Below are 27,101 nucleotides of genomic sequence, written 5' to 3' on the forward strand. Positions count from 1 at the left end.
GGAAGGGAATAGAGAGCTACCAAAATAACAAGGACTTGGGAGGACAAAAATCTCAGAGAGAAGGCAAGGCCAAAGGAATGACCCCAATATTCAGTGTAGCTAAGTGGTGGACAAGAGGCTGAGAGCTGAGCAAATTCTAGGGACAGGGTCTGTAGGGATCACCTAGGAGGATCCCTTGATTTTGGCTGATACCACCAAAGGTCTTAACTCTAAAAGTAGAGTTGAACTGGAAATAGACTAACACTCACAAAGATAGTGCTCAGATCATTTCAATTTTTGGTATAAATAAATAATCTGCATACCAAGAAAGAAGATGATCTGGCCAAAAAAAAAAAAAAAAAAAAAACCCCAGGAAGAAATGGACAACGGAAACAGCCCCACATGGATCAACATATTGCTGCTGGGAGGCAGAGCTAGATGGTGGAAGAGAAGACTCCACCAATTGTGCCTCCCTGCAACACCAATTTAACAACTATCTACACACAAAAAAGCACCTTTATAAGAACCAAAAATCAGGTGAGCACTGAATACCTGGTCTTGTTTTGGCTTCGTATCACTGAAGGAGGCACTGAAGAAGTCGGACAGTCTTGAATCACCAATGTAATCCCCCCTCCATCCCCTGGCAGTGATGGTGTGGTGCAAAGAGCATTTTTGTGCTTTGGGGAGAGGGAGAGCCAGCAATTGTGAGGCATTGAACTCAGTGTGTTTTCCTGTTATAGCAGAAAGGAAAACTGGACCACACTCAGCTGACACCTGCCTACAGAGGGAGCATTTAAACCAGCCCTAGCCAGAGGGGAACCACTGATTCCAATGGTCAGAACTTGAGTTCCCGAGAGGCTCGCCACTGCAGGCTGAAGTGCTATGGGGCTCTAAATAAATGCAAAAGGCAGTCTAGGACACAAGCACTATAACTCCTAGGCAAGTTCCAGTGCTGAACTGGGCCCAAAGCCAGAGGACTTGGTTGGGTGGGGAGGACGTGTGACCTACTGAGACACCAGCTGGGGCAGCTAAGGGAGTGCTGGTATCACCCCTTCCCTAACCTAACCCCAGGCTGCACAGTTCATGGTCCAAAAGAGATCTCTCCCTCCCCTTTAGGAGTGGAGAGGGTAGAGTGGGAAGCACATAGTCTTGCTTCCTGGATACCACATCAGCCACAGTAGGACAGGGACAGGACAGCCTTCAGAGTTGTGAGGCACCCATTCCAAGCCCTAGTTCCTGGATGACATTCCTAGACACACCCTTGGGCCAGAAGGGAACCTGCTGCCTTTAAGGGAAGGACCCAGTCCTGGTATCATTCATCACCTGCTAACTAAAGAGCCTTTGGGCCCTGAATAACCAGCAGCAATCCCCAGGTACTACCTCAAGGGCCTTGGGTGAGACTCAGACTTATTGGCTTCAGGTGAGACTTGGCACGTTCCTGCCTGTGGTGGTTACAGGGCAAGACTCCTGCTTGAGAAAAGCAGAGGGAAAAGTAAAGAGGACTCTGTCATGAACCTTAGAGACCAGCTTGGTACCTAAGGTGACAGACAAGTGGGTTTTTGGGGTCCCTGATTTCAGGATTTGGCCCTTGGACAGCATTTATGGACCAAGCCCCAGGGCCTTGAGGGGACACAGGTAGTAGCCAGGAAGTGGTTAAAGCAGGCCTTGGGTGAGACCCAGTACTGTGCTGGCTTCAGGTCTCACCCTGTGGTGGTGGCCATAGGGGTGCTTATGTCACTCCACCCCCAGCTCCAGGTGGCTCAGAACAGAGAAAGACTCTGTTTGTTTGGGAGAAAGCAAGGGAAGAGAATGAGAGTCTCTGCCTGGTAATCCAGACAATTCTCCCAGATCTTGTCCAAAATCATCAAGACAATAGCTGTACGAGTCTGCAGGATCACAGCATTACTAGGTTTGGAGTGCCCCCTAAAACAGACACAGTTTAGATCACAAAACTCAAGTACTTTCAAATATCTAGAAAATCTTCCCCAGAAGGATGGATACACACAAGCCCAGACTGAGAAGACTACAAATAAATACCTAACCCTTCAATGCCCAGACACAGATTAACATCCACAAGTATCAAGACAATCCCAGAAATCATGACTTCATCAAGTAAACTAAATAAAGCACCAAGAACCAATCTTGGAGAAAAAGAGATATCTGACCTTTCACACAGAGAATTCAAAATAGCTATTTTGAGGAAACTCAAGGAAATTCAAGATAACACAGGGAAGGAATTCAGAATTCTATCAAAGAAATTTAACAAAGAGAATGAAATAATTAGAAAAGAATGAAGCAGAAATCCTGGAGCTGAAAAATGAAACTGGCATACTGAAGAATGTATCAGAGCCTTTTAATGGCAGAATTGATCAAGAAAAAAGAATTAGCAAACTTCAAGAGAGGCAGTTTGAAAATACACAGAGAAAACAAAAGAAAAAATAATTTAAAAAAAATGAAGCACACCTATGGGATCTAGAAAATAGCCTCAAAAGGGTAAATCTAAGACTTACTGCCCTTAAAGCAGAGGTAGAGAAAGAGACGGGGGTAGAAAGTTTATTCAAAGGTATAATAACAGAGAACTTCCCAAACCTAGAGAAAGATATCAATATCTGAGTACAAGAAGGCTATAGAACACCAACTCTGTCATGTACCTTAGAGACCAAGCAATTTAACCCAAAGAAGACTACTTCAAGGCATTTAATAATCAAACTTCCAAAGATCAAGAATAAAGAAAGGATCCTAAAATAGCAAGAAGAAAGAAACAAATAACATACAATAGAGCTCCAATACATCTAGCTTTTCAGCAGAAACCCTACAGGCCAGGAAAGAGCAGCAAGAAATATTTAAAGTGTTGAAGGAAAAAAACTTTTACCATAGAATAGTGTATCTCATGAAAATATCCTTCAAACATGAAGGAGAAATAAAGTCTTTCCCAGATAAACAAAAGCTGAGGGTTTTTATCATTACCAGACCTATCCTATAAGAAATGCTAAAAGGAGTATTTCAATCAGAAAGAAAAAGACGTTAATGAGCAACAAGTAATCACCTGAAAGTACAAAACTCACTTGGTAATAGTAAGTACACCAAAAAAACACAGAATACTGTAACACTGTAACTGTGGCATGTAAACTATTCTTATCCTAAGCAGAAACACTAAATGATGAACTGACAAATCAATAACTACAACAACTTTTAAGACATAGTACAATAAGATATAAATAGAAACAACAAAAAGTTAAAAAACAGGGGGACAGAGTTAAAGCATAGAGTTTTTATTAGTTTCCTTTTTGCTTATTTGTTTGTTATGCAAACAGTGTTAAGTTGTTATGAGCTTGAAATAATGGGTTATAATATAGTATTTGCAAGCCTCAAGATAACCTCAAACCAAAAAACATACAATACATACACAAAAAATAAAAAGTAAGAAACTAAACCATATCACCAGAGAAAAATCACCTTCACTAAAAGGAAGATATTAAGCAAAGAAAAAAGGCAGGTTAAGACCACAAAAGATCCAGAAAAAAAATAACAAAATGGCAGGAGTAAGTTCTTACTTCTGAATAATAACACTGAAAGTAAATGGACTAACCTCTCCAATCAAAAGACATAGGGTGGCTGAATGGATGGAAAAACAAGACCCAATGATTTGTTGCTACAAGAAATACATTTCCTCTATAAAGCCACACATAGAATGAAAATAAAAAGGGTGGAAAAAGATATTCATGTCCATGGAAACTAAAAAAGAGCAGGAGTCACTATACTTACATCAGACAAAATAGATTTCAAGAGAAAAACTTAAAGAAAAGACAAAGACAGTCACCATATAATGATAAAGGTATCAATTAAGCAAGTGGATATAACAATTTTAAATATATATGTACCCAACACTGGAGCACCCAGGTATATAAAGCAAATATTATTAGAGCTAAAGAGAAAGAGAGACTATAATACAATAATAGCGGGAGACTTCAATACCCCACTTTTAGCATTAGACAGATCTTCAGGCAGAAAATCAACAAAGAAACATTGGATTTACTCTGCACTATAGACCAAATGGATCTAACAAATATTTAGAGAGCATTTCGTCCAAGAACTACAAAATACACATTCTTTTCCTCAGCACATGGATCATTCTCAAGGACAGACCATATGTTAGGTCACAGAACAAGTCTTAAAATATTCCAGAAAATTGGAATTATATCAAACATCTTCTCTGACTACAATGAAATAAAACTAGAAATCAATAATGAGAGGAATTTTGGAAACTATACAGATGAATGGAAATTGAACAATATGCTCCTGAATAACCAGTGGGTTAATGAAGAAATTAAAAAGAAAATTGAAAATTTTCTTGAAGCAAATGATAATGGAAACACAACATACCAAAACATACGGGATACAGCAAAAGCAGTACTAAGAGGGAAGTTTATAGCTGTAAGTGCCAACATCAAAAGAGAAGAAAAATTTCAAATTATCTAATGGTGCATTTTGAAGAACTAGAAAAGCAGGAGCAATCAAACTCAAAATTAGTAAAAGAAAAGAAATAAAGTTCAGAGCAAAAACAAATGAAATATAGAAAACAATACAAAAGATCAATGAAACAAAAAGTTGTTTTTTTTGAAAAGTTAAAGAAAATCGACAAACATTTAGCCAGACTAAGAGAAAAAGTGGGAAGATTCAAATAAATAAAATCAGGGATGAGTAAGGAGACATTACAACTGATACTGCAGAAATTCAAAGGCTCATTAGTGGCTACTAAGCACAACTATATGCCAATAAATTGGAAAATATAGAAAAAATTGATGAATTCCTAGATACATACAACACACCAAGAATGAACCAAGAATTAATCCAAAACATGAACAGGTCAATCATAAGTAACAAGATAGAAGCTGTAATAAAAAGTCTCCTACTAAAAAAAGCCGGGGACCTGATGGTGTCACTGCTGAATTCTACCAAACATTTAACCCCTGTACCGTTTAGAAAAAAAAAAAAAAAGCACAGCTCGCTGCCAACACTAATTTAATTTTACATAAATACACTATTTGAGGCTGAAGCAAATCTGACTGATTTTCAATATGAAAATAAAATATAAAAACTGTTCTTGGAGTAATCTCTAAAGAGAACTAACATCAGAATCATCAGAATAATCTATTCAGGAAAAATTGGATTCATCAAATAAATCTTCAGCCAAGTATTAGAGAACAATGTTAATGTCACAGAGAGGAATGCTGCATTTTCTAGGATATGACATTTCAGCGATGGAGAATTACTATATTTTGTGAATAAAAAATCATTACTAAAAACAGAATGGTATAAATAGGGTGATGTCTTTTGTTTCCAAAGTAGATTAATAGAGCACTATGAAAATAATAGTAAAAGTGAGATATTTCATGGCAAAGTTATCTTGGGGTAAACGCTGCAACCACAAGTGCTGCTGGCAAGTAGTCTCAGGGAAAATGGGGAAAGGGTTAAAGAACTAATAACAATCCTACTCAACTATTCCGAAAAATAGAGAAAGAGGGAATATTTTCAAACTCATTCTAGGAGGCCAGTACTACACTGATACCAAAACAAGACAAAGACACAACAACAAAAAAAGAAATCTACAGGCCAATATTTCCAATGCACACAAAAATCCTCAACAAAATGCTAGCAAACTGTATTTGACAATACATTAAAAAGGTCATTCATCATGACCAAGTGGGATTTATCCTTGGGACACAAGGATGGTTCAACACACATAAATCAATCAATGGGATTCATCTTATCAATAGAATGAAGGACAAGAACCATATGATCATTTCAGTTGGTGCTGAAAAAGCATTTGATAAAATTTGACATCCCTTCATGATAAAAGCCTTCAAAAAACTGGATATGGGAGAAACATACCTTAACATAATAAAAGCCATATACGACAGACCTACAGCTAGTATCATACTTAATGGGGAAAAACTGAAAGCCTTTCCTCTAACATCTGGAATGTGACAAGGATGCCCGCTTTCACCACTGTTATTCAACACAGTACTGGAAGTCCTAGCTAGCACAATCAGACAAGAGAAAGAAATAAAGGACATCCAAATTGGAAAAAAAGAAGTCAAAATATCCTTGTTTGCAGGTGATATGATCTTACATTTAGAAAAACATAATGATGCCACCAAAAAACTATTAGAACTGATAGGCAAATTTAGTAAAGTTGCAGGATACAAAAGCAACATATAAAAATCAGTAGCATTTTTATATGCCAACAATTAACAAACAAAAAGAAATCAAGAAAGTAATCCCATGTATAATAGCTACAATAAAATACCTAGGAATAAACTTAACCCAAGAAGTGAAAGATTTCTATAATCTAAACTATAAAGCATTGCTGCAAGAAATTGAAGAGGACACCAAAAAATGGAAAGATATTCCATGTTCATGAACTGGAAGAATCAATATTGTTAAAATGCCTGCACTACCCAAAGCAATTTACAGATTCAATACAATCTCTATCAAAATACCAATAACATTCATCACAGAAATAGAACAAATAACCTTAAAATTTATATGGAACCCTAAAGTCCCAAAGTTGCCAAAGCTATCCTAAGCAAAAAGAACAAAACTGGAGAGGAATCATATTACCTGATTGCAAATTATACTATACAGTTATAGTAATCAGAAGAGCATGGTACTAGCATAAAAACAGACACATAGATGAATGGAACAGAATAGAGAACCCAAAAAACAAAACCATCTATAGTGAACTCATTTTCAACAAAGGTGCCAAAAAACGTACACTGTGAAAAGAACAGTCTCTTCAATAAAGAGTGTTGGGAAAACTGGATATCCATATGCAGAAGAATGAAACTAGATCCCTATCTCTCACCATATACAAGAATCAAATCAAAATAGATGAAAAACTTAAGTCTAAGCCTTCAAACTATGAAACTACTACAAGAAAATTTTGAGAAAAATCAACAGGGCATTGGTCTGGGCAAAAATTCCTTGAGTAATACCCCAAAAGCACAGGCAACCATGGCAAAAAATGGACTGGTGGGATCACATCGAGTTAAAAAGCTTCTGCACAGCAAAGGATACAATTAATAAAGGGAAGAGACAACCCATAGAATGGGAGAAAATACTGGCAAACTACCCATCTGACAAGGGATTAATAACCAGAATATATATGGAACTCAAACAACTCCACAGCAAAAAAATATAATAATGCAATAAAAAAACGGGCAAAAGATTTGAATAGACATTTCTGAAGATATACAAATGGCAAACAGGCACATGAAAAGGAGCTAGACATCACTGATTATCGGACAAATGCAAATCAAAACTACAATAAATTATCTTCTCACCCTAGTTAAAATGGCTTATATCCAAAAGACAGGCAATAACAAATGCTGGTGAGGATGTGGAGAAAAGGGAACCCTTGTACACTGTCGGTGAGAATGTAAATTAGTACAACAACTATGGAGAGCAGTTTGGAGTTCTTCAAAAAGCTAAAAATAGAGCTACTATATGATCTAGTAATCCCACTGCTGGATATACACCCAAAAGAAAGGAAATCAGTATATTGAAGAGATATCTGCACTCTCATGTTTGTTGCAGCACTGTTCACAACAGCAAGATTTGGAAGCAACCTAAGTGTCCATTAACAGATGAATGGCTACAGAAAATGTGGTACAGATACACAATAGAGTACTATTCAGCCATAAAAAAGAGTGAGATCCTATCATTTGCAACAACATGGATAGAACTGGAGATCATCATATTAAATGCAATAAGCCAGGCACAGTAAGAAAACATTGCATGCTCTCACTTATTTGTTGGGTCTAAAAATCAAAACAATTGAACTCATGGACATAGAGTTCATAGAGAAAAATGGTTTACAAGAGGCTGGGAAGGATAGTGGGAGAGGGTGTGGGAAGGAGGGTAAATGGTTAATGGCTACAAAAAAATTAAAAAAATAAATAAGACCTACTATTTGATAGCACGACAGGGTGTCTATAGTCAATAATTTAATTGTACCTTTTTAAATAACTAAAAGAGACTAATTGGATCATTTGTAACACAAAGGATAAATGCTTCAGAGGATGAATACCCCATTCTCCATGGTGTAATTGTTATGCACTGCATGCCTGTATCAAGACATCTCATGTATCCTATAAATATATACACCTACTATGTACCTACAAAAATTAAAAATTAAAAGATATTGCTTGCTGGTACAAGAAACAGAAGTTAAAATAACAATGATTCATATATTCAATAATTAGAAAATATGATAGAAAACCCCAGCAGATAAATTGTTTTATGGGAAACTGTAATAATAAAAAATGTGAAAATCTTCAAACTAAAATACAATAACTGAGACTCTGAGCTTAAAGAGAGGTTTAACAACAGGTTGCACAGAGTTGAATAGAGGGTTAGTGAATTGGAAGATGTGTCAGAGGAAGATATCCAGGCTGAAGGACAGAGAAAAGACAGAATGGAAATACAGAAACAAGTATAAAAGACACATAAGACATGATGTTAAAAATCCCACAAATGTAATATAATTACTTGTTAGAAAAGAAAGAGAATAAGCTTAAGAAAATATTTGAAGTAAAAATTTTCCAGAATTAATAGAAGACATCATATCATTGGTTCAAGAAGTGCTATGAACCTCACACAGGAGAAATATGAAAAATAAACTGCACACACTTATTTATATTTTGGTAAAACTGCTATAAACTAAAGAAAATGAGAAAATCTGAAAAAGCAGCTAGAGAAAAATCACAGATTACTTTCAAAAGTGCAACAATATGACAGATGACTTCTTAGAAAGAGCAGAAACCAAAAGCAATATAATGACATCTTCAAAGTTGTAAAAGAAAATAAGTACAATCAAGAATTCCATACCCAGAAAAAATTCTTTGAAAGTAAAAGTAAATAATTACATTTTCATGAGAAAAAAAATGTAGAATCTGTCATGGTCTGACCCCTTCTACAGGAAGTATTAAGGAAAGTTCTTCAGGGAGAGAGAAAATTTTTCTAGCTGGAAGCATGAAGATAACAGGAAGAAATAAACAGCAGCAGAAAGGGTAAATATGTAGATAAATCTAAATATACTGATACATAAAATCAATGTATTATAAAACAACAAATCACACATTGTAGGACTTAAACTATATCTGGTATTAAAACACATGGAAACACTAGCACAAAAGGCAGAAGTTGCCTACATGAAGTTAAGGTGTTCCAAGGTTCTCATATTGTACAGGAAGTGATAAAGGATTAATTTATATTAGGCTTTAATAAGTCAAGGGTGTATGTTATAATCTTTAGAGTAATGACTGAATCATTTCTGAAAGCTGACTAACAAGGTAATAGGAAAAAGTGAATAATAAGCAATCATTAATCCAAAAGTACAAGAAAGAAAAGATAAAGGAACACAGAACATGTTGGAGAAATAGAAAACAAATATTAAAATCGTAGTTTAAAATACATATATATATACACGAATGACATGAAAATCTATAGACTAAATGCTCAAATGAAAAAGATTGTCAAATTAGGTTTTAAAAATAATTGTATATTGCCTATAAGGAATATACCTGAAATATAATGATATCGATAAATTGAAAACAAAAGTTTGCAGGTAAAAGATATACCATGCACATCTTAACAAATACAAAATGGAGCTACACTGAAAGCAAGTGAAGTAGAATCTTCTGAAACATTTCTAGAGGTTAGAAAAAGGACATTTCATTGCTAAAAGGGTTACTCCATGAGAAAACAATTATAAGTGCAAAAGCAATTAACAGAGCCTCAAAATATAGAAAGCAAAAATTAGGAGAATTAAAAAGAGAAAGAATAAAAATGTTAATCATAAAGGATATTTTAATAATTTAAAGGGAACTCAAGAGGATATTTTAATACACTTCTCTCAACAAATCGTCTGTGATTTGGTCTAGCTGACCAAAAATGTCAGGAAAGATACAGAAGATTTAAAAAATATGATTAACTGACTTGTCCTAATTGACACATATAGAATGTATATAGAGCTAAACAACTCTAGTATGCATTCTTTTCAAGTATATAGAGAACATTTGTCAAAACTGACCATATGTTGAACTTAAAATACACAAAAATTTCAAAGGATTAAAATAATACAAAGGATATTCTCTGATCACAGAATTAAGCCAGAAATCAATAGCACAAAGATAACTTGAAATTATTTGCATATTTGAAAATTAAGCATTTCTAAATAAGCTATAAGTCAAAGATGATATCAGAATGCTTTAAATCCTATAACGATGTGAAAGAAAACTAAGCTCTCAAATATTTTTATAACTAACAGTTTACCAAAATCCTGGGTACTCTTTCTTTAAAATGACTTTTGTGCCATCCTCTTTCTATTCCTATTTCTACTACCAGCACATCTCACATTTATTAGTTATTGAGATATTGCTATGTGCTAAACACTGTGTTACTTCATTTTATCTTCACTACAGATCTATAAGGGAAGTAATATTATTCATCCCTGTTTTGAAAATGATGAAACGGGCTCAGAAAGATTAAATAATTTCCTCAAGGTCTTAAGTCCAAAAGCATCAAAGCTTGAATTTGAACCAAAGCCTAGAGCTACATGCAGGTAGGATCTATGTCTGTATTGCTTGCTACTGAATCTCCAGTACTTAGCTCAATGTCTTAAATAAGCAAATGCTTGCCTCAGAACGATTGTGACTGCAAGTAACAGGATATCTTACAATAAGTGTTTATGATCTCGCATTACATTTCCAGAGGTAGGTGACTTCAAGACGGTTTTAGTGGTTTAACATTCTCACCAAGAACTAGAAAGAAACTACCCATCATTCTGTCTCCGTGTCCTCAGCACATATCTCTCATAAGGTTGCATGATGGCTACACCATCTGAAGCATCACATTCTCACACAACCTCATTTGAAGACTAGACAAATTTTGGGTGAAATCCTTCCCATATGTTTTCCTTCTTCTTCTTTATATCATGGAAAAAATATTTTCCCCAATCTCCCCAGCAGTCTTCCCTTGTATTTCATTTACCAAATTCAATCTTATGGCCTCCCCTAAACCAAACACTGGCAAAAGCGAACGGAATTATAATTATTGGCTTTGGCTAAGGTACCTTCCCTGGGGGCTATTTCCACTCAACATCTGAACAAAACAGGGGTTCTCTTAGCAAGGACGAAGAGGACATGGCTGTTGGATAGCCATCTATAGTGTCTATTATGGTGCTCAATAAATTCTTACTGAACAAGCATAGGAGTCTTCACCACTGAGCTACACTGCATTCTGGAATAACAGAAAGGATATCTGGCCTGATCTCCCTGACACACCAGAGCTTATACAGCAATAGGCCAGCCCCGGCCAGAAAGAATTCCAATAGAAAGTTCAGCTTAGCAGAACTGCACCTGGCAGATGTCTTAATTCAGTGGTCAAATCCAAACGAGGGTAGGAGGGTGCATGCTGTGCTCCATTCTCAGAAAACTGCTTGTCATCTGTAGACTGCCTCATTCTCTTTCATGGCTTTGCCCAGAATGTCTCTATCCCTTCCCCTCGTATTGTCCATTTGACAAATTCTTGTTTTTTTTTTTAAAGATACAGTTCAAAAATCACCTCCCCTGAGAAGCTTTTCTTGATAGTGGAAATCCTGTCTGTTCTCTATGGCACTCTGTAGTTCAGCACTTATCACATTATAGTGTACACGTTCCTTTTGCCTTGAGTTCACAGTAAAAAAAATATTGAGCCCTATAATCAGAGTAGGAAAGAGTATGAAAATATGAACCTATTATCTTTGACTCAGTTTTTAAATTACAATAGAAATAGTGAGTTTACTGTAAATAAAATTAAATAACGGTAAGTAAAATAGGAAATTCATCCTCTCCAGTTTCATTCCCCAGTGGTAATTGCTGATAATAATTTGGAGTATATTCTACTGAAGACAAAGACACAAATAAGCACATCATTTTTGGGAAAAAAGAGATTGAACTCAGTAAAAATTCTACCTTAGGTTTTTATCCCAATTGGGGAAAAATACTCATTAATAAATAAGTACCTTGCAAACACACACACAGACACATACACACATTTGTTTATGTTGTTGTTCCTCTTGGAATTAGTCCTACGTATTTTCCTCCCCCTTGGTACAAAGAGACTTACAATTGCCTCACATTTGGCTACCATGCATAGGAAAGCCTATGGTTAAGCTAGGAAGTATTGTTGGTAACCGACTTCCTACTGAGTCCTCTCCGGTGCTACTTTTATATATTAGTTTCTTGTGGCTGCTGTAAAAAATTACCACAAACCTGATGGCTTAAAACAACAGAAATTTGTTGTCTCACAATTCTCAGGAGCCCAGAAGGTCAAAATTGGGGTGTTGGCAGGGCTGTGCTCCCTCCATAGGCTCTAGGGGAGATTCTGTTTGTGCCTCTTTCAGCTTTGGGGAGTGGTTGGTATGACTTGGTGTTTCTTGGCTTGCGGCTGCATCCTTCCAGCCTCTGTCTCTCTGGTCACATTGCCTCCTCCTCTTCTGTCTGTTAGATCTCTGGGATGTGTCTCTTACAAGGATACTTATCATTGAATTTAGCACCCTTGCCCTGCCATAATCCAGGATGATTTTATCTCAAGATTATTAACTTAATTACAACTGCAAAGACCCTTTTTCCAAATAAGATAACAGTCACAGTTTCCAGGAAGTAGGATGTGGACATGTCTTTTTGGGGAACACCGTTAAACACACTACATTTTAGTAATCAGGTAAGGAAAATGAAACCGAATTTTTAATAAACTGACAAATATGCATTGGTTAGGATGCTTTTAGTGACAAGCAAACTTAAAGTTGAAGCTTCCACTTAAGTACATAAGCAATAAAGCAATTTATCATCTCACATTAAAAGAATTCCAGAGGTAGGGTGGCGCTCAGGTTGGTTACTTTTGTGGCTCAACAGTGTCATGAGAAGACCCAGGAATGTCCCCTTTTCTTCAGACTAGGCCCCTGTAAGCCATTTTAGAATTTCACATCCTAATGACAATATCCAGAAGCAGAAAAATGAACCCATTTCTTCTCATTGCCTCCTTTTTAACAGTAAGAAAACCTTTCCCAGAGCTCTGCCACTTAGTCCAGTAGATTCCCTTCTCATATCATTGGCCTGACAGCATCCTATGTCCTGCCTAAACCAGTGACTGGCAAGGAGGATGGGGTCTTCATCATGAGTCAGACCAATCCCTATTGAGGGGATGAGGACCGCCTCTCCTGAAGCAGATGGCTGCACAAGATCAGAGTTCTATCCAGAAAAAGGAAGGAGGAAATGGCTGTTGCGCGGGCACTCAACAATGCCTCCTTCAGGATGAATAAGATTATGAAAGGAATATCGAATAGACATTTGCTATTAGTATAAACAAGGCATCTGTGTACATATGAATACTTGCACCTTATATTTCTCTTTCTTCTTTAGCACCATCCATGTCATTATAGGTTATATATAATGTTTTGGTGAGAACTTTTTGTTAGTGTCTGTTTTGTCTTACCATATCTCTATCTATAATTTTTAAAACAGTGCATGATAAATTTTAAGACTGCCTGTAATCCTAGAATTTTGGGGGGTCGAGGCGGGTGAATTGCTTGAGCCCCAGAGTTCGAGTCCAGCCTAGGCAACATGGTGAAACCTCATCTCTACAAAATATACAAAAATTTAGCCAGGCATGGTGGTGTGCCTGTATTCTACTCAGGAGGCTGCAGTGGGAGAATTGCATGAGCCTGGGAGGGAGGCTGCAGTGAGCCCAGATTGTGCCCCTGTACTCCAGCCTGTCTCAAAAAAAAAAAAAAGTCATATTTTGTTGATTTAAACGAGTACAAATTTAGTGGTTTTATATTTCTATTTATCATCTACTAGATGCAGGAGATTTAAATTTGCTCTAATTTATTTAATATATCAGTGCCCACAATAGGAAAATAATTTGTTTTCTGGTGAAGATAGTAATTTTTTAAAATCCAAAATATTAACAATAAGTAAATTTTTTTGGAGCAAGAAAATAGAAGCAACCAGGCTTCCTGGATAACCTTAGATACAGCCACCTATCCACTCTGGACCACTGGAACATCTCTGGACTATTTTGTAAGGAAGAAAGAAAAGTTTATCTTGTTTGAGCTACTGTGTTTTAGAGCCTATTACAATGGCTTTTTGGGAAAGAGGTACAAGTAGGGGGTCTGATTTTGTGATGAGAACCTGAACTTTAGAATTTTATATAAAATATATAGGTCTTTAAAAATATTCATTGTTAATTGAATATTATTTGAAGCTCTGTTTAGGCTAAAACAATATGTCAGTGGATTACCACTGTCCCTGTGTCATTGTCTCTTGTCTCTAACATTTCTTGGCTGTGTGATTAGATGATTCTGTTTGTGCCTTTTTTTCCCTCTCCTACAGGTGCAGCAATATTTTTAGGGAAGGAGAGAAAGAATCCCTGGCTAACATTTGAAAGGAGGGATGGAGGGTAAGATGCAGACTCTATGTCACTTACTTAGTACCTTGTAGAGAAACTAATTTATCGGATGAAACCACTGCAAAGCACTCAGCTCCTGAAGCCAGGGTTATGGTAGATCATGGCATCTAGAAACACGCCCATCAGTTAAAAGTCCACTGAGTGAATTAAATGAGTTAATACGTGTAAGATCTTAACAGTGCCTGGCAAATAGCAAATACACATTTAAGGTAGGATATTAGTATTATGGTGCTTGTCCAACATCACAGCTAGTTAGTGGAGAGACAGAGACTTCCTAACACTGACCTTCTATGCTTTAACTTCAACTTGTTCACCCATTTTTCTCTGTCTTTTTGCTCTATATTCTTTGAGATTTCCTTGATTTTACCTTCTATGTGACTAATTCTACCTTAGTCATGTTCATCATTGAGTTCAGCTTTTTAAAGATTTTTTTTGTTTTGGCAAACTTATTTTTAATTTTCAAGAATTTTTCTAGTGCTCTGATAGCTCATCTTTTTATGGCAGCCTATTCTTACATTATGGATGCAATATTGTATCTTTTTCTGAGGACATCAATTAAAATTTTTTTAAAGTTCTCTTCAGTTTCTTGTGTTATTTTTATGTTTTCCAGGGTCATCGGCTGTTTGCTCATTCTGGTCCTTTTTCTTTCTGCTATTAGTTTTCCTCAAATATTCTGCATTGGTCATTCATATTTATGGGTAAAAATCTCATTTGATTAGTATAGGGAGTTAGCATGATCTTCCTCTGCAACTACGTGGGTCTTTTTCCCCAGTAGGCTTTTCCTAAGGGTTTCCTAAGCTTTGTGTAAGCACACTGGTTGTGTTGACAAACTTGACTTTTGGGTTTATGGATAGAGAAGAGATAGGCAGCCTGAAGACATTCTCCAATTATCATTTTCTCTCCTCATCCCTCCCCATGGGGAAGGGGAAAAGAGAGGTCTTATGGCACTTCTGGCTCTGCTTTTCTTTCTGGTTCCTGTTTAAAAACCTTTCCCAGGCAGATAACTCACATTCTTAATAAATAATTCTCAGGATTTATCCTACAGATAAACATGACTGTTTCACAGGCATTTCTTTCATTAATATGCAATGATATGCATACTTATTGGCTCTGAGCCTTTTACTAGTTTATTCTGCTCTTATTGTTCAGATCCTATCTCTTTTTTACTTCTAGTAAGTCTTTTTAATGATCCAGTGATGGCAGATACTTAAAGATAACTTTCTAATGTATGTCCATTTATATTTTTTATCTCTCTGTATAACTTTTTATATCATTTAATGTATTTGGAAGTATATGCTCAGCCTGCTATTTTGATTAGTTTTTCCAATGAGTAATTTTAAAACACCTTTTCTCTATTGCCTTGTTAAAATTTCTACTTAAGATTCAATTTCTCTTTTTAGTTTTATTTTAAGTGACACAGAATATTGTATACATCGTATAATGATCTTCAGGGTCATCTGTTTTGTTTGCTTATCCTGATCCTAAAAACATTTTTTACTTTGAAAAGCTGACAATGAAGAAGTATATGTTTGCTGATGTAGCTGATATCTGTAATACACAGAAAAGGGGAGCAGAAAAACATTCAGTAGTTTTGTCTTATTGTGCCAATAACACGTAATTCTAGGTTTCAGAGGTCCTGGGAGAGCTTCAAGCTCTATTTGAGGAGCAATTTAAAGGATTATAAGTGGAAGTTTGATTCTTTCTTGATTTATTCACCACCACTTTCATTTGGTTTCCCAAACTGGACCACTAAAGCCATGAAAAGGATCCTATATTCTGACCCTTCCAGCTTCTCCAAGCCCAGTCTCTCTGGGTCCTCACTGAGCAATGAGGGAGGACTTTGATGGCCATGCTACTGATACAACTATTCAAGGAGCTTTCTTGCGGTCCTAGGATTTCCCACCTGCAGCTCATTAGGCACTGTTGTTGTTTGAAGCCGAAGATCAATATCTAAGCTACAACACCTGATCCTCACATGCCAGTTGCAAATGCTGGGAAGAGAAAAGGAGTGTGTGTGTGTGTGTATGTGTGTGTGTGTGTAAGCACACTCATATGTAGTATCTATGGGCTAGGATGCAAGTAGTTTTAGTTCAACAGTAAGAAGCTAGGGAATTCTAAAGAGCTCATAAACATTTTTTTCTTCAATGGCCCATCATGGAGCTGAATTTGGATTAAAAACTCTCTTCCACCCTTGAAAAGGCAACTTGTTAAATACTAAGTCTTTTGTACCCTCTCTCTCAAATTATTATGTTGAAATCCTAATCTCCAACGTGATAGCATTAGCAGGTGAGCCTTTGGGAGGTAATTAGGCCATGTGGGTGGAGCCCTCATAAATGGGGTTTGCACCTTTATAAAAGGGACTTCACAGAGTTCTCTGACCCTCTCCCCATGTGAGAATATTAGAAGATAGCAGTCTGCAGTCTGGAAGAAGGTCTTCACCAGAACCTGACCATGTCTGTGCCTTGATTTTGCACTTCCCAGCCTCCACAGCTGTGAGAAATAAATTTCTGTTGTTTATAAGCCACCTCGTCTACTATAATCTTCTGTAGCAGCCTGAACTGGGTAAGACACAACCCAATTTTATTTTAGAAGTAGAACGGATAAAGTACTAATAAAATTAGAAGAAGGATGTAGAAAAGAATAGCTATACAGTTGAGAAGGAAGAAGTAAAATGGCTGTTTGGTTTTCTTTAAATGAGTGCATCATCCTCCCATAAGGTCCAGCCTTCTTCCTCTCTCATGGAGGTCTCTGAACTTGATGGTCATGCATCCCTGTCAACAACAAATGCTTGAGAATATACCCCGATGTGGGCTTGTTTGTATGTTTATAAATCATATTCATGTAGTACTGCCACACTAATACATTATGAACGTTAACATTTCAAAATATTTTTGTGTGTGCATTGTATAATGTAAAAAGTAAAAAATTAGGAAAAATAAAGAGTTTCTGTACACACTTTGATAAATCTAGCACATTGCCTGTTCCTTGTACCCTTTGATCAGATTTGTTAAGAATAATTACATTTTAAAGTGCTTTATCACAAAAATTGTAAAAATATGCAAAAGTAGACATGAAAGCATTATAAATCCCGATGCACTGATGACTCAGTTTTAATAATTATCTGTTTATGGCCAAACTTATTTCATTTCTACCTCCCCAAATCTCACTCTCCTAGGCTATTTTGAAGCAAATCTCAGATATAGAATAATTTTATTTTTAATACATCAAAATTACATTATAGTCCACCTAATTGACAGAAAAGAAAATCAGTGAAAGAAGAAATGAAAAGAAAAAGGGAAAGAAGGAAGGAAGAAAAGAAAGAAGCAAATAACCAGTTAACCAACTAAAAAAGAAAGAAGAAATTATGAGGAAGGGAGTGAGAAACCTGATTTGCTATTATTTTATTCCTGTAAATGCCAATTCAAATGAAGTAGCAAAATTTTGATTTGGTGCAAGCTAGTTTGCTTTATTTTGAAACTGATCCCAGTTAGCGCATATTTACCTTCAAAGAGTTAAGTTGTGCTGTAAACCCATTGATTCAATTTCCCAGGTGCTTCAAACACTTGTAGATGGAATTCAGACTCTGTGGGATCATCTGGTCCTACCCAGAGGGTGCTCATTATAGAACCAGAACCACCTTACTCTGGGTTTCCTTGTCACTAAAACAAACAAATACAATAAAATCTGGCATTTTTCTGACCTATGGTTTTATTTTGTTTTGTTTTCACTGTAGCTAAAAGACTTCAATAAAGACAGAAAAATGTAAACCTTCAGAAGGTTAAATACCAGCACATAGCAGTGATCACATTTCACTTATAGGAAGATAATTAGGTAACTTTCCTCCAACCTCAGATATGGACAATCATCTTCTAAGCTCACAAATACAGGACCCCATTCTTGTGGGCGCTGGATGAAAAAACACGGGTTTATCTTGTGCCAAGGCCAAGGCTATTTTAATATTAACTGACCTTGGACTCTGCCGACCTCCAGAGGGAGCCCTGAGGCAGCCAAATCAAAGGCTCAGCAGCAAAAGGGCCCAAATTAGTTTGAACTGCCAATGCAATGTTTATGTAGTGAGGCAATATTTATGATAAACACGACCCAAATGTTGGTGTTCAATGGGTTAAAGATCAATTGTAGCAATTTCAGGATAGAGAGCACCTTTGATAAGTAAGCAGCTTGGTGCTATGCCTGTGTAGTCTCCTGAATCCACAGACAGGAGCAAGTATTCAAGTGAAACGATCTCTACCATTATTTGTGTTTCCTATGTTTTTACAGATGGCAGTTATGGGAATCCAGCCAACTGTGCCACCTGGGAAACTCTATGAGCTAAACACTATAGTACATTGGGGTAGTAATATGGCTCTGAATAGCCACAAAAGCCTACCTTTGTGGAGGCTTTACAATATACACCATACGTAAGCCACTGTGAGATCCTGAAACTCAACATTCTCATCTATAATATCTCTGATTGTGTATTAAGGAAGAGTAATCTGGAAACAAATCAACCGCTGCTTGATATAAAGGAGCAAGGGATCTGTTTTTTAAAATCAAGAGAAAATCTAAAATCTTAACACTAATTCATCAGCCTTCAACTATAATGATCATTTAATAATTCCTGTAGTACTTTGGGGATCATAATGAGGCTAATCCCATGCACAGTTTTTATGTTTGCATTCTGTTAGGGGTCTTTAAACTTATTCTCTAAGAATGAGAGTGATAAATTCAATAATATTGCTTTTTATTTATATAACACCTATCATTCCAAGCAGTCCAAAGGCCTTCAGAGAATAGATATACTTGCAGACTAGACATCACAAATGCTTTTGAAACATGGCAGGTTATCAACTAAACAAGTAACTCACTTGTGGACTAATTTTAAGTGCATGTGTCCTTGCTTTTTGAATATGGTTAACTGAGAAAAGAAAACCCTCCTGTAAAACTAATACCATTTAGCTTATTCAACCACACACTATGCTTTTTGAGGTATAAATTCTAACAATAAAATATCAGTTTTTCGAAGTATCCACCCACAAAGTGCTAGCTGGTATGATTGATTATCTGTGATGCGACACTTCACTCTACTCTTCCGAAGTACAAAGACATAGGTTAAGCAGAGAAGATATGGCAGATAAGGAAAAACCCAGGAAAAGGAAACCAGTGGTATCCTTTTGGGGAGATCACAGAGATTTGATAAGGGAAGAAGTTTGGCCTTTATAGGATTCAAATTCATTTTTAATCAATTGTAAATAAAAATGCCAAAGATGACTCACCTGTTTCTTGACCCAGCCAGACTTCTGCAATCTGATTTCTTGTTTACATTTATGCAAAAAAAAAAAAGGAACAATATGCCCATTGTGAACTAATTTGGTGATGTTTCTGGAAAGTAAGTGGGGAAAGGGGGAAGCAAAGTAGTCCCCCATCCCACTGCAGCTGATATATCTGAGGTTATCTTATGTACTCCTGTAACATGCTGCTTTCCGCCATGCTGGATGATTTCCAGTGGAAACTGGTAAATCAAACCCGAGACTCCTTTGAGAACAGCAGTGGAACTTAACAGGCAGTGTAAGAACCCAGGATTCCCTTGACTCGGCTAATCCCTCACAGGGCCACTGCCCAGGACTGCCTCATTGATGCACAAAAGAGGAACTAGTAGCATTCCTTTGTATCCTCCTTGTCCCCTTACGTTGTGACACTTGAAATTACTGTTTAAGGAGTGTTTGTTTGGTTTCTTCAGCCCTCAAGAAAGATGTAATGAATGAAATAGTGGAACAAACCAGCTCTGTTTAAGCAGATAATGCTTGTTTATTTAGACTAGAGGACTTATAAAAATATCTAGATTCCAGATTGCACTTTAGGCATCAGACTGTGCAGTTGGGGCTCAGGAATCTACATCTTTACAACATTGCCCAGGTAATTATGTTTCTTAGCTAAGTTTGAAAACTGAGGGACTAGATTTTCAAGCATACCCCTAAATCCTACCCAGATTTTAGTTTTAAATCTATTTCTTTCTCCTTAGACTTTAGTCAGAGACAAAGTAGGATACTCCTCCCTTTCCCAGGCCTTTATATCCACAGAATGAGTATTGAATAATTTATCCCATTCCTTACCAAACATTTGTTTCATATGCCAAATGAAGACACATACCCAGAGATGTTAAGTGCCTGGGTCAAGGTTGCATCGTACATGAATGAGAACACCATGGCAAGAAAGCTGGATGTCTTAGCCTCCATGGCCAGATGACCACTCCTTTTTGCTCTTTTTTTCCTGAGTAAGAAAAATGGAGGCATCCCGGGGGCTTCCTTGAAAAAATCAGACATGAATTAGGGTAAGTGTAGATGTTCATCTCCAAGCAACATTTCTCTCTGAGATGAACCTATAGATTAAAAAAGACTTAAGAAACATATCAACCAAATACAATGTGTGGACCTTTGGGTCCCAATTTGCAAAAAATGTAAAGATAAAAAAGTTTATGAGATAATCAGGAAAATAAGAACACCGTGTGGCTACTTAATTACATTAAATAATCATATTTAATTGTTATGTGCATGACTATCTTATTATGGTTACCTGTTTTTAAATCCTCACATTTTAGAAATATATACTGAAATATTTATTAATGCAATGATGTCTGGATGCTTCAACTCCAGTGGTGTAATAAGGGGCAGAACAGCTGTGATGAAACACATAGTTTTGAGACACGATTGTCTATGAGTTGATAATATTGAATCCAAGTGATGAGTATGCAGGGCTTATTGTGCTATTCTCTCCTATTCATGTATTTTTAAATCTTTTCATCATAAAACATTTTAAGTGTATTTCTCGAAAGGGCTGGCTTATAGTTTTGTAGGTTATTTAACTTACCTGTATAATAATATGCTTATTAGTAAGGTACATAACTTGATAAAATAACAATAACTTTACATATTCAGGAAAAATCACCTTGTCTTTCCACCATGGCTTTTGTGGAAGATCAGATGAATAGCAGACATTTAAAGTAGAAACTATGACTCTCCAATAACAAGACTCTCTTTCAAAGTAGCACAACACTTCTGTCATCTGCTGCACTGTGATGAGCCTAAAACTGCAGTAGATAGACTACTGAAACAATTAAAGCATTCAAGAATTATAAAAGGTCAATCACCTATTTCATAAAAATTTTCATAAACCAGACTATACTTGGGGAATTTTAATTGCCTCAAAGTAAAATGAGGGCAGCCACCCAGATCTGGTTAGGAAGTAAATTCATTACAGTGTGAAGTTTAACACCAATTTCCAAATGCACATAAGAAGCTGCAGAGTCCAGACTTTGAGGCTAAACAGCTCTGCCTTTCTCCTTAGTCCTGCCCACTACCTGCTTTCTGAATCTGCGAAGAGCTGTGACTCTTGAAGGACAGGACCTACCAGCATTCATTATGACTTCACTCATGGCAAGCTCTCAAGTTAAATTAAAGGTGTTTGGGGTTTATGTTTTTAAACAGTAATGAAATAGCCAACGAGTAAAACTGGAAATTACTTTCTCCTATGACCTAGAAGTAGCAATAGGAACTCTAAGTGGGAAACAGAAATAGGACTCTGGAAAGATAATGTTTCGTGTGTTTATTTTTCTTCCAGAACTCCAAATAGTTGCCTTGGCAGGAAGGCTACCCTCTAACTGCTCCCTTCCGAAGACTAGGAGGTGTTTACAGAAATTGAAAGTTCCAGCAGTACATTTCCATGAGCTCATTACCAGTTCCATTTATACCTTTTAGATTTCACATGTACAGATGAATGTCCTTGCAGTATAAACTCCTGCTTTCAGCTTGCATTTTAATTACAAACAAAGTAGCAGAAATCAGGTACTCAGTTACTGTAACATAATGGCAGGGCATCTTTAGAATCTGTGCTTTGGTCACTATTATTCAAAGCAGCTCCAGTGCCCGTCTTGCCTGCCTCTTTATGCTAATCATCCTAGCCCACTTTGCTCCTCCTCCTTCCAGCGTCCCTTAAGAACTGTACACTTTCAGCTGTCACCGAGAGTAACTCAGATCAGGCTTAGAAATCACTTGACTTAACTCAGCAGCACTTTTTCTTTTCTTTGTGTCTGTATTACTTTAGCAGTCTTCTCTAAATACTGGAGGCATTGGATTTCATGTTGGCAAAAGGAATTTAAAAATGACAAAACTATAATCTGTTAGAAATAGTTAATTTGTAGAATTTTACTCTATAAAAGGGTTTAGTTTCAATTTGTTTTGAAATGAAAGAATTAAGTTGTGTTTTTAGCCAAATGAATTGGCATCTTTATATTTAGGAGAAGTAACATTGGTGATTATTTATTTCAAGAATCATGACTGGAAAAAGCTTGGAAGTTTAGTAGAGGAGTGTATGTTGTACATGCAAAGACAAGATCTGCACGAATCTATGTATTTCTGGGTGTCTGGTGAAGGCCATTTTAGGTGACTGGCCAAGAGAAGGAGGTGCCCTAGTGATCCTTGAGTCACGGCCGTACTGCTAGGACCATGACTACCATACCAAGAAAAGGCAGCAGCCACCTGCTTGGCAGTTTGCACACCTGTAAACTGAAGCTGCAAGAGGACCGGCAACAGCAAGGTGAGTCAGTCCAGCTCGTGAGTTGCATGTTCTGTGACCTTCTGTGCATTTACATTCCCGCAAGAATTGTGGGCTGGTGAAGGACCCAGGGAAGCTCTGACGTAATAGTGATGCATAAGGGTGGGTTGACTTGGATTCACTATTGATTTTTAAAGGACTATGGAAGACTGTCAAGAATGCATATTCCTTGGAGCTGTCATTCTGAAATTTACATGCTTAAACTTCTAGCCATTGTCAGTTTTTTAGAGTATGCTAGATTTTGTCTAATTCAAAACACCCATCTGGGCAAGGCTGAGTCAGCTACAAGGGGGATTCAGCTGAGAGTAGCTTTAAGTTAGCCTGGAGCTTTCTCTACCATCCTGCCACTGGTGGGACACTTTTTTCACTTTGTTTAAGCCTAATTTTGTCTGGATCTCTGGCTCACTCATTGTGGGAAAAATAAATATATTCTTGACTCTTTCCTTTTTATGGTCCAGGGACAGCTGGAGACAGTCAGGGAAAAGTGTCACATTTCACTTGCTGGGCACTCATTCAAACTAAAGTATCTGCCTCCCAGCCGTTTTCACCATCAGTCTTTTTAAATTTTCAAATCCACTCCCCAGCCAGCTGAGTTAGTGTCAGATGGTTGACATGAATAGACAAGATGATCCCTCCAATCCACTCTGTCAGGGACAGCAAATGACACTTGTGGGAAAGGCTGGGTCTCTCATGGATGACATCATCACTCCACAGAGGTTAAGGATTCACCAGACACTTCTAACTTCTCCTCAATAACCTAGGATAGATCTTTTTATGTGTGGGTCTAGGCAATGAGCTCTTTAATTATTTTTCTATAGACACGGTTTTAGATTTCAGTGGTGTGGAAAGTGTTGGCTAAAGGGTCAAAATCTCCCATTTCCAAGATGGAATCTGTGTGCTAACAGTCACATGAATGTGTCAGGCCACCTCTCTGCATCAGTTCCTGGAGCTGTATAACGTGACTTCATGCTCTCCAAGGCTTAGCATAGTGTCGGCAGAAAATACTTCATGGTAAATGAAAACAATGTGAACTTTTTAGACCATGCTTTACTACTAGGGCTCAAACAAATTTTGAACCAAGTACCTTAGAATGTAAAGTCCTGGAATGTGTCAGGGTTAAGGCATAACACTGTAAAATGCTCTTGCTTCTCTGTTAGTAAACAATTCTAGTTTATCAGAGGTTTTTGTTTTCTGTTGACTTTGTTTGAAATGTTAAAGTGACTTCCCCCCACTTCAATTGCTAATATAATATTTTTAATAGAAAATTTGGTGGGGGTGAGCCTAAAGAAGATGATAGAAGTCACCTGTAACCCCACCACCCAAAGATAATTGCTATTAACATTTTAATGTATAAACATCTAGACTTTTCTTCTATGCACATGTATGGATTATTCCTTTGCTTGATTTTTAAACAACATAGACTTGTTGTGGATACTTTTGTAAACAGTGTTTTGTAAACTGCTTTTTAATTTAACGACAGAGGATGAACAAATTTCCAGGTCATAAAATATTATTCTACAACCTTATTTTTAACAGTTGCATACTGTTCCTTTATATGGATGTAGCAAAATTCCCTTAGGCAATTCTCTACTGTTAGACATACTATTTATTTCTAATATTTTAACTATTATAATTAACACTAGGCTGCACCTAAACTAATGAATAGATCTTTGCACCGATATGGGATTATTTTCTTTGCATAAATTCTTAGAGGTGAAATTGTGGAGTCAAAGGATTATACATTCTTAAAAATTGTTTTTGGCCAAATGACCCTCCTATCAGCAGTGTTGGGGTATGGTCTCAGCAATACCATTATTTTTAAAATTCCTTCTCAATTTTATAGGTGAAAAATAATACCCCACTGTTGTTTTAATTTAAGGCAGGCTATCCTGAAGATTTCTCCTTTACTGGTTGTATTAATCAAAATTCTCTAGAAGGACAGAACTAATAGGATATATATATATATATATATATATATATATATATATATATATACACACACATACACACACACATATATGTATGTGTATATACATACAGATATATATATGTGTATATATATGTATGTGTGTGTATATATATATATAAAGATGAGTTTATTAAGTATTAACTTACACAATCACAAGGTCCTATAATAGGCTGTCTGCAAACTGAGGAGCAAAGAGAGCCAGTCCGACTCCCAAAACTGAAGAACTTGGAGTCCAATGTTCAAGGACAAATGGCATGGGAGAAAGATGTAGGCTGGGAGGCTAGGCCAGTCACCTTTTCACGTTTTTTTGCCTGCTTTGTATTTGCTGGCAGCTGATTAGGTTGTGCCCACTAGATTAAGGGTGGATCTGCCTTCCTCAGCCCACTGACCTAAATGTTAATCTCTTTTGGCAACACCGTCACAGACACACCCAGGATCAATACTTTGTATCCTTCAATCCAATCAAGTTGACACTCAGCATTAACCATCACACTGGCAATATCCAGAGAAGCCTGGAAATAATCATTATGATGACATACTTCCCAAAATACCCACAAGACTGGTCTTCTTTCTCAGACTTAGCTTTTTGACTAGAATGTTTTGAAAGCAAGCATATTCTTCCACACCCAAGTCTCAAAATATCTGCCCACATAAGCCACAATCCATAAAGTTGTGAAGCATGCTAATGCAGTCCAGACTGGCCATTGATTGCTACAAGAAATGTCTTCTAGTGATTTGAGCTGGGTAGTATTTGCTGTGTTGCTAAATTGCATTCCAGTTACTGTCCTGGAGTTTTAAAGTATTCATTCAGAGCAGTGGCCCTGATTTTTCCTCCAAGCTATTTTTGCACCTTGCTATTATGTGAAGTTCAGCAAAGGTCCCAGGAAGCAAAGCTATTTGTTTTAGAGAGTGAGGTCTGGCTTTATTCATGGAATCATCCTGGGTTCATGGCTTTGGCCTTTCCCCAGCCAGCCTAAAGTTCTGCCTCTATTATTTAGCATACAGACTATGATTAATTGACATTAGACACTTCTGTAGGCGTGACTAACTTCAACACATACGTGCTTTCTTTTCTTTTCTTTTTTTTTTTTTTTTAAGATTGAGTCTTACTCTGTCACCCAGGCTGGAGTGCAGTGGCGTGATCTCGGCTCACTGCAACCTGTGCCTCCTGGGTTCAAGTGATTCTTCTGCCTCAGTCTCCTGAGTAGCTGGGACTACAGGCGCACTCCACCATGCCCGGCTAATGTTTGTATTTTTAGTAGAGATGGGGTTTCACCATATTGGCTAGGCTGGTCTCGAACTCCTGACCTCATGATCCGCCCACCTCGGCCTCCCAAAGTGCTGGGATTACAAGCATAAGCCACTGTGCTGGCCTCAACACATATATATTTTCTAACCCCCCATGCCATATGCTAAAATGCTTTGTGTCCTTCCATCTAGTCACTCACAAAAGTGTAATTTTGAAGTGATTACACAGATAAAAGTCACTTATTCTTCAGCAGTTATCTGGGCAACAACAATGTGCAAAGTATTGTGCTAGATGCTGAATATGAAAATTGAACTAAGACAACTAAGCCATGGTTTTCTGTCCACATGGAGTTTACTATGACAACAAATGCTCTATCAGTCCAGAACACAAGTCCAGGAGGCTCATCTCCCAACTTGTTGCTATCTTCTAGCTTCTCCTGCGATATTTTGAATCCATTTATCTCTAATATTGACTCTATGAGCACATTTGTAAATGTTAATTTACATGTCTATACAGCCTCAGCAAAGCTCATTACACACTACATGTACTAGGCAGACAACCATCCTTATGTATTATGGTGCTTTAAAATTTACAAATGGTCTCATATACATTATTTCATTAATTTTCACAACAACCAGATGAAATAGTGTAGTCAAGCTTCTTCATGGAAACAGAACCAATAGGATGTGTGCGTGCATGTGTGTGTGTGTGTGTGTGTGTATACAGGTGACTCTTGAACAACACAAATTTGAACTGTTCAGATACACTTACATGTGGATTTTC

At 37.0% G+C, this 27,101-nt stretch overlaps 1 protein-coding gene and 1 long non-coding RNA gene across 9 annotated transcripts in view; one reads left to right on the top strand and one right to left on the bottom strand.

Annotated features, from left to right (window-relative positions):
- Positions 1 to 27,101, bottom strand: part of LOC134732755 (uncharacterized) — a 151,374-nt gene that overhangs the window by 71,849 nt on the left and 52,424 nt on the right. Inside the window, exon 1 of one of the 2 annotated variants that reach the window (XR_010116239.1) lies at positions 17,996 to 18,148. The exons of the other annotated variant lie outside the window; for it this stretch is intronic. This is a non-coding gene — a long non-coding RNA (uncharacterized lncRNA). Of the gene's footprint in view, positions 1 to 17,995; positions 18,149 to 27,101 lie in introns of those variants that run through there. 2 annotated transcript variants of the gene reach the window in all.
- The window catches only part of RANBP3L (RAN binding protein 3 like), a 51,975-nt gene continuing 47,369 nt past the window's right edge, over positions 22,496 to 27,101 (top strand). For all 7 annotated transcript variants that reach the window (XM_055246409.2, XM_063619550.1, XM_055246411.2 and 4 more), the window contains exon 1: positions 22,496 to 23,082. In XM_055246409.2, coding sequence (XP_055102384.1) covers positions 22,992 to 23,082 — 91 coding nt within the window. In that variant the 5' untranslated portion in view covers positions 22,496 to 22,991. The remainder of the gene's footprint in view (positions 23,083 to 27,101) is intronic.

The sequence above is a fragment of the Symphalangus syndactylus genome, chromosome 16 (assembly GCF_028878055.3).
Source record: "Symphalangus syndactylus isolate Jambi chromosome 16, NHGRI_mSymSyn1-v2.1_pri, whole genome shotgun sequence".
NCBI lineage: Eukaryota > Metazoa > Chordata > Mammalia > Primates > Hylobatidae > Symphalangus > Symphalangus syndactylus.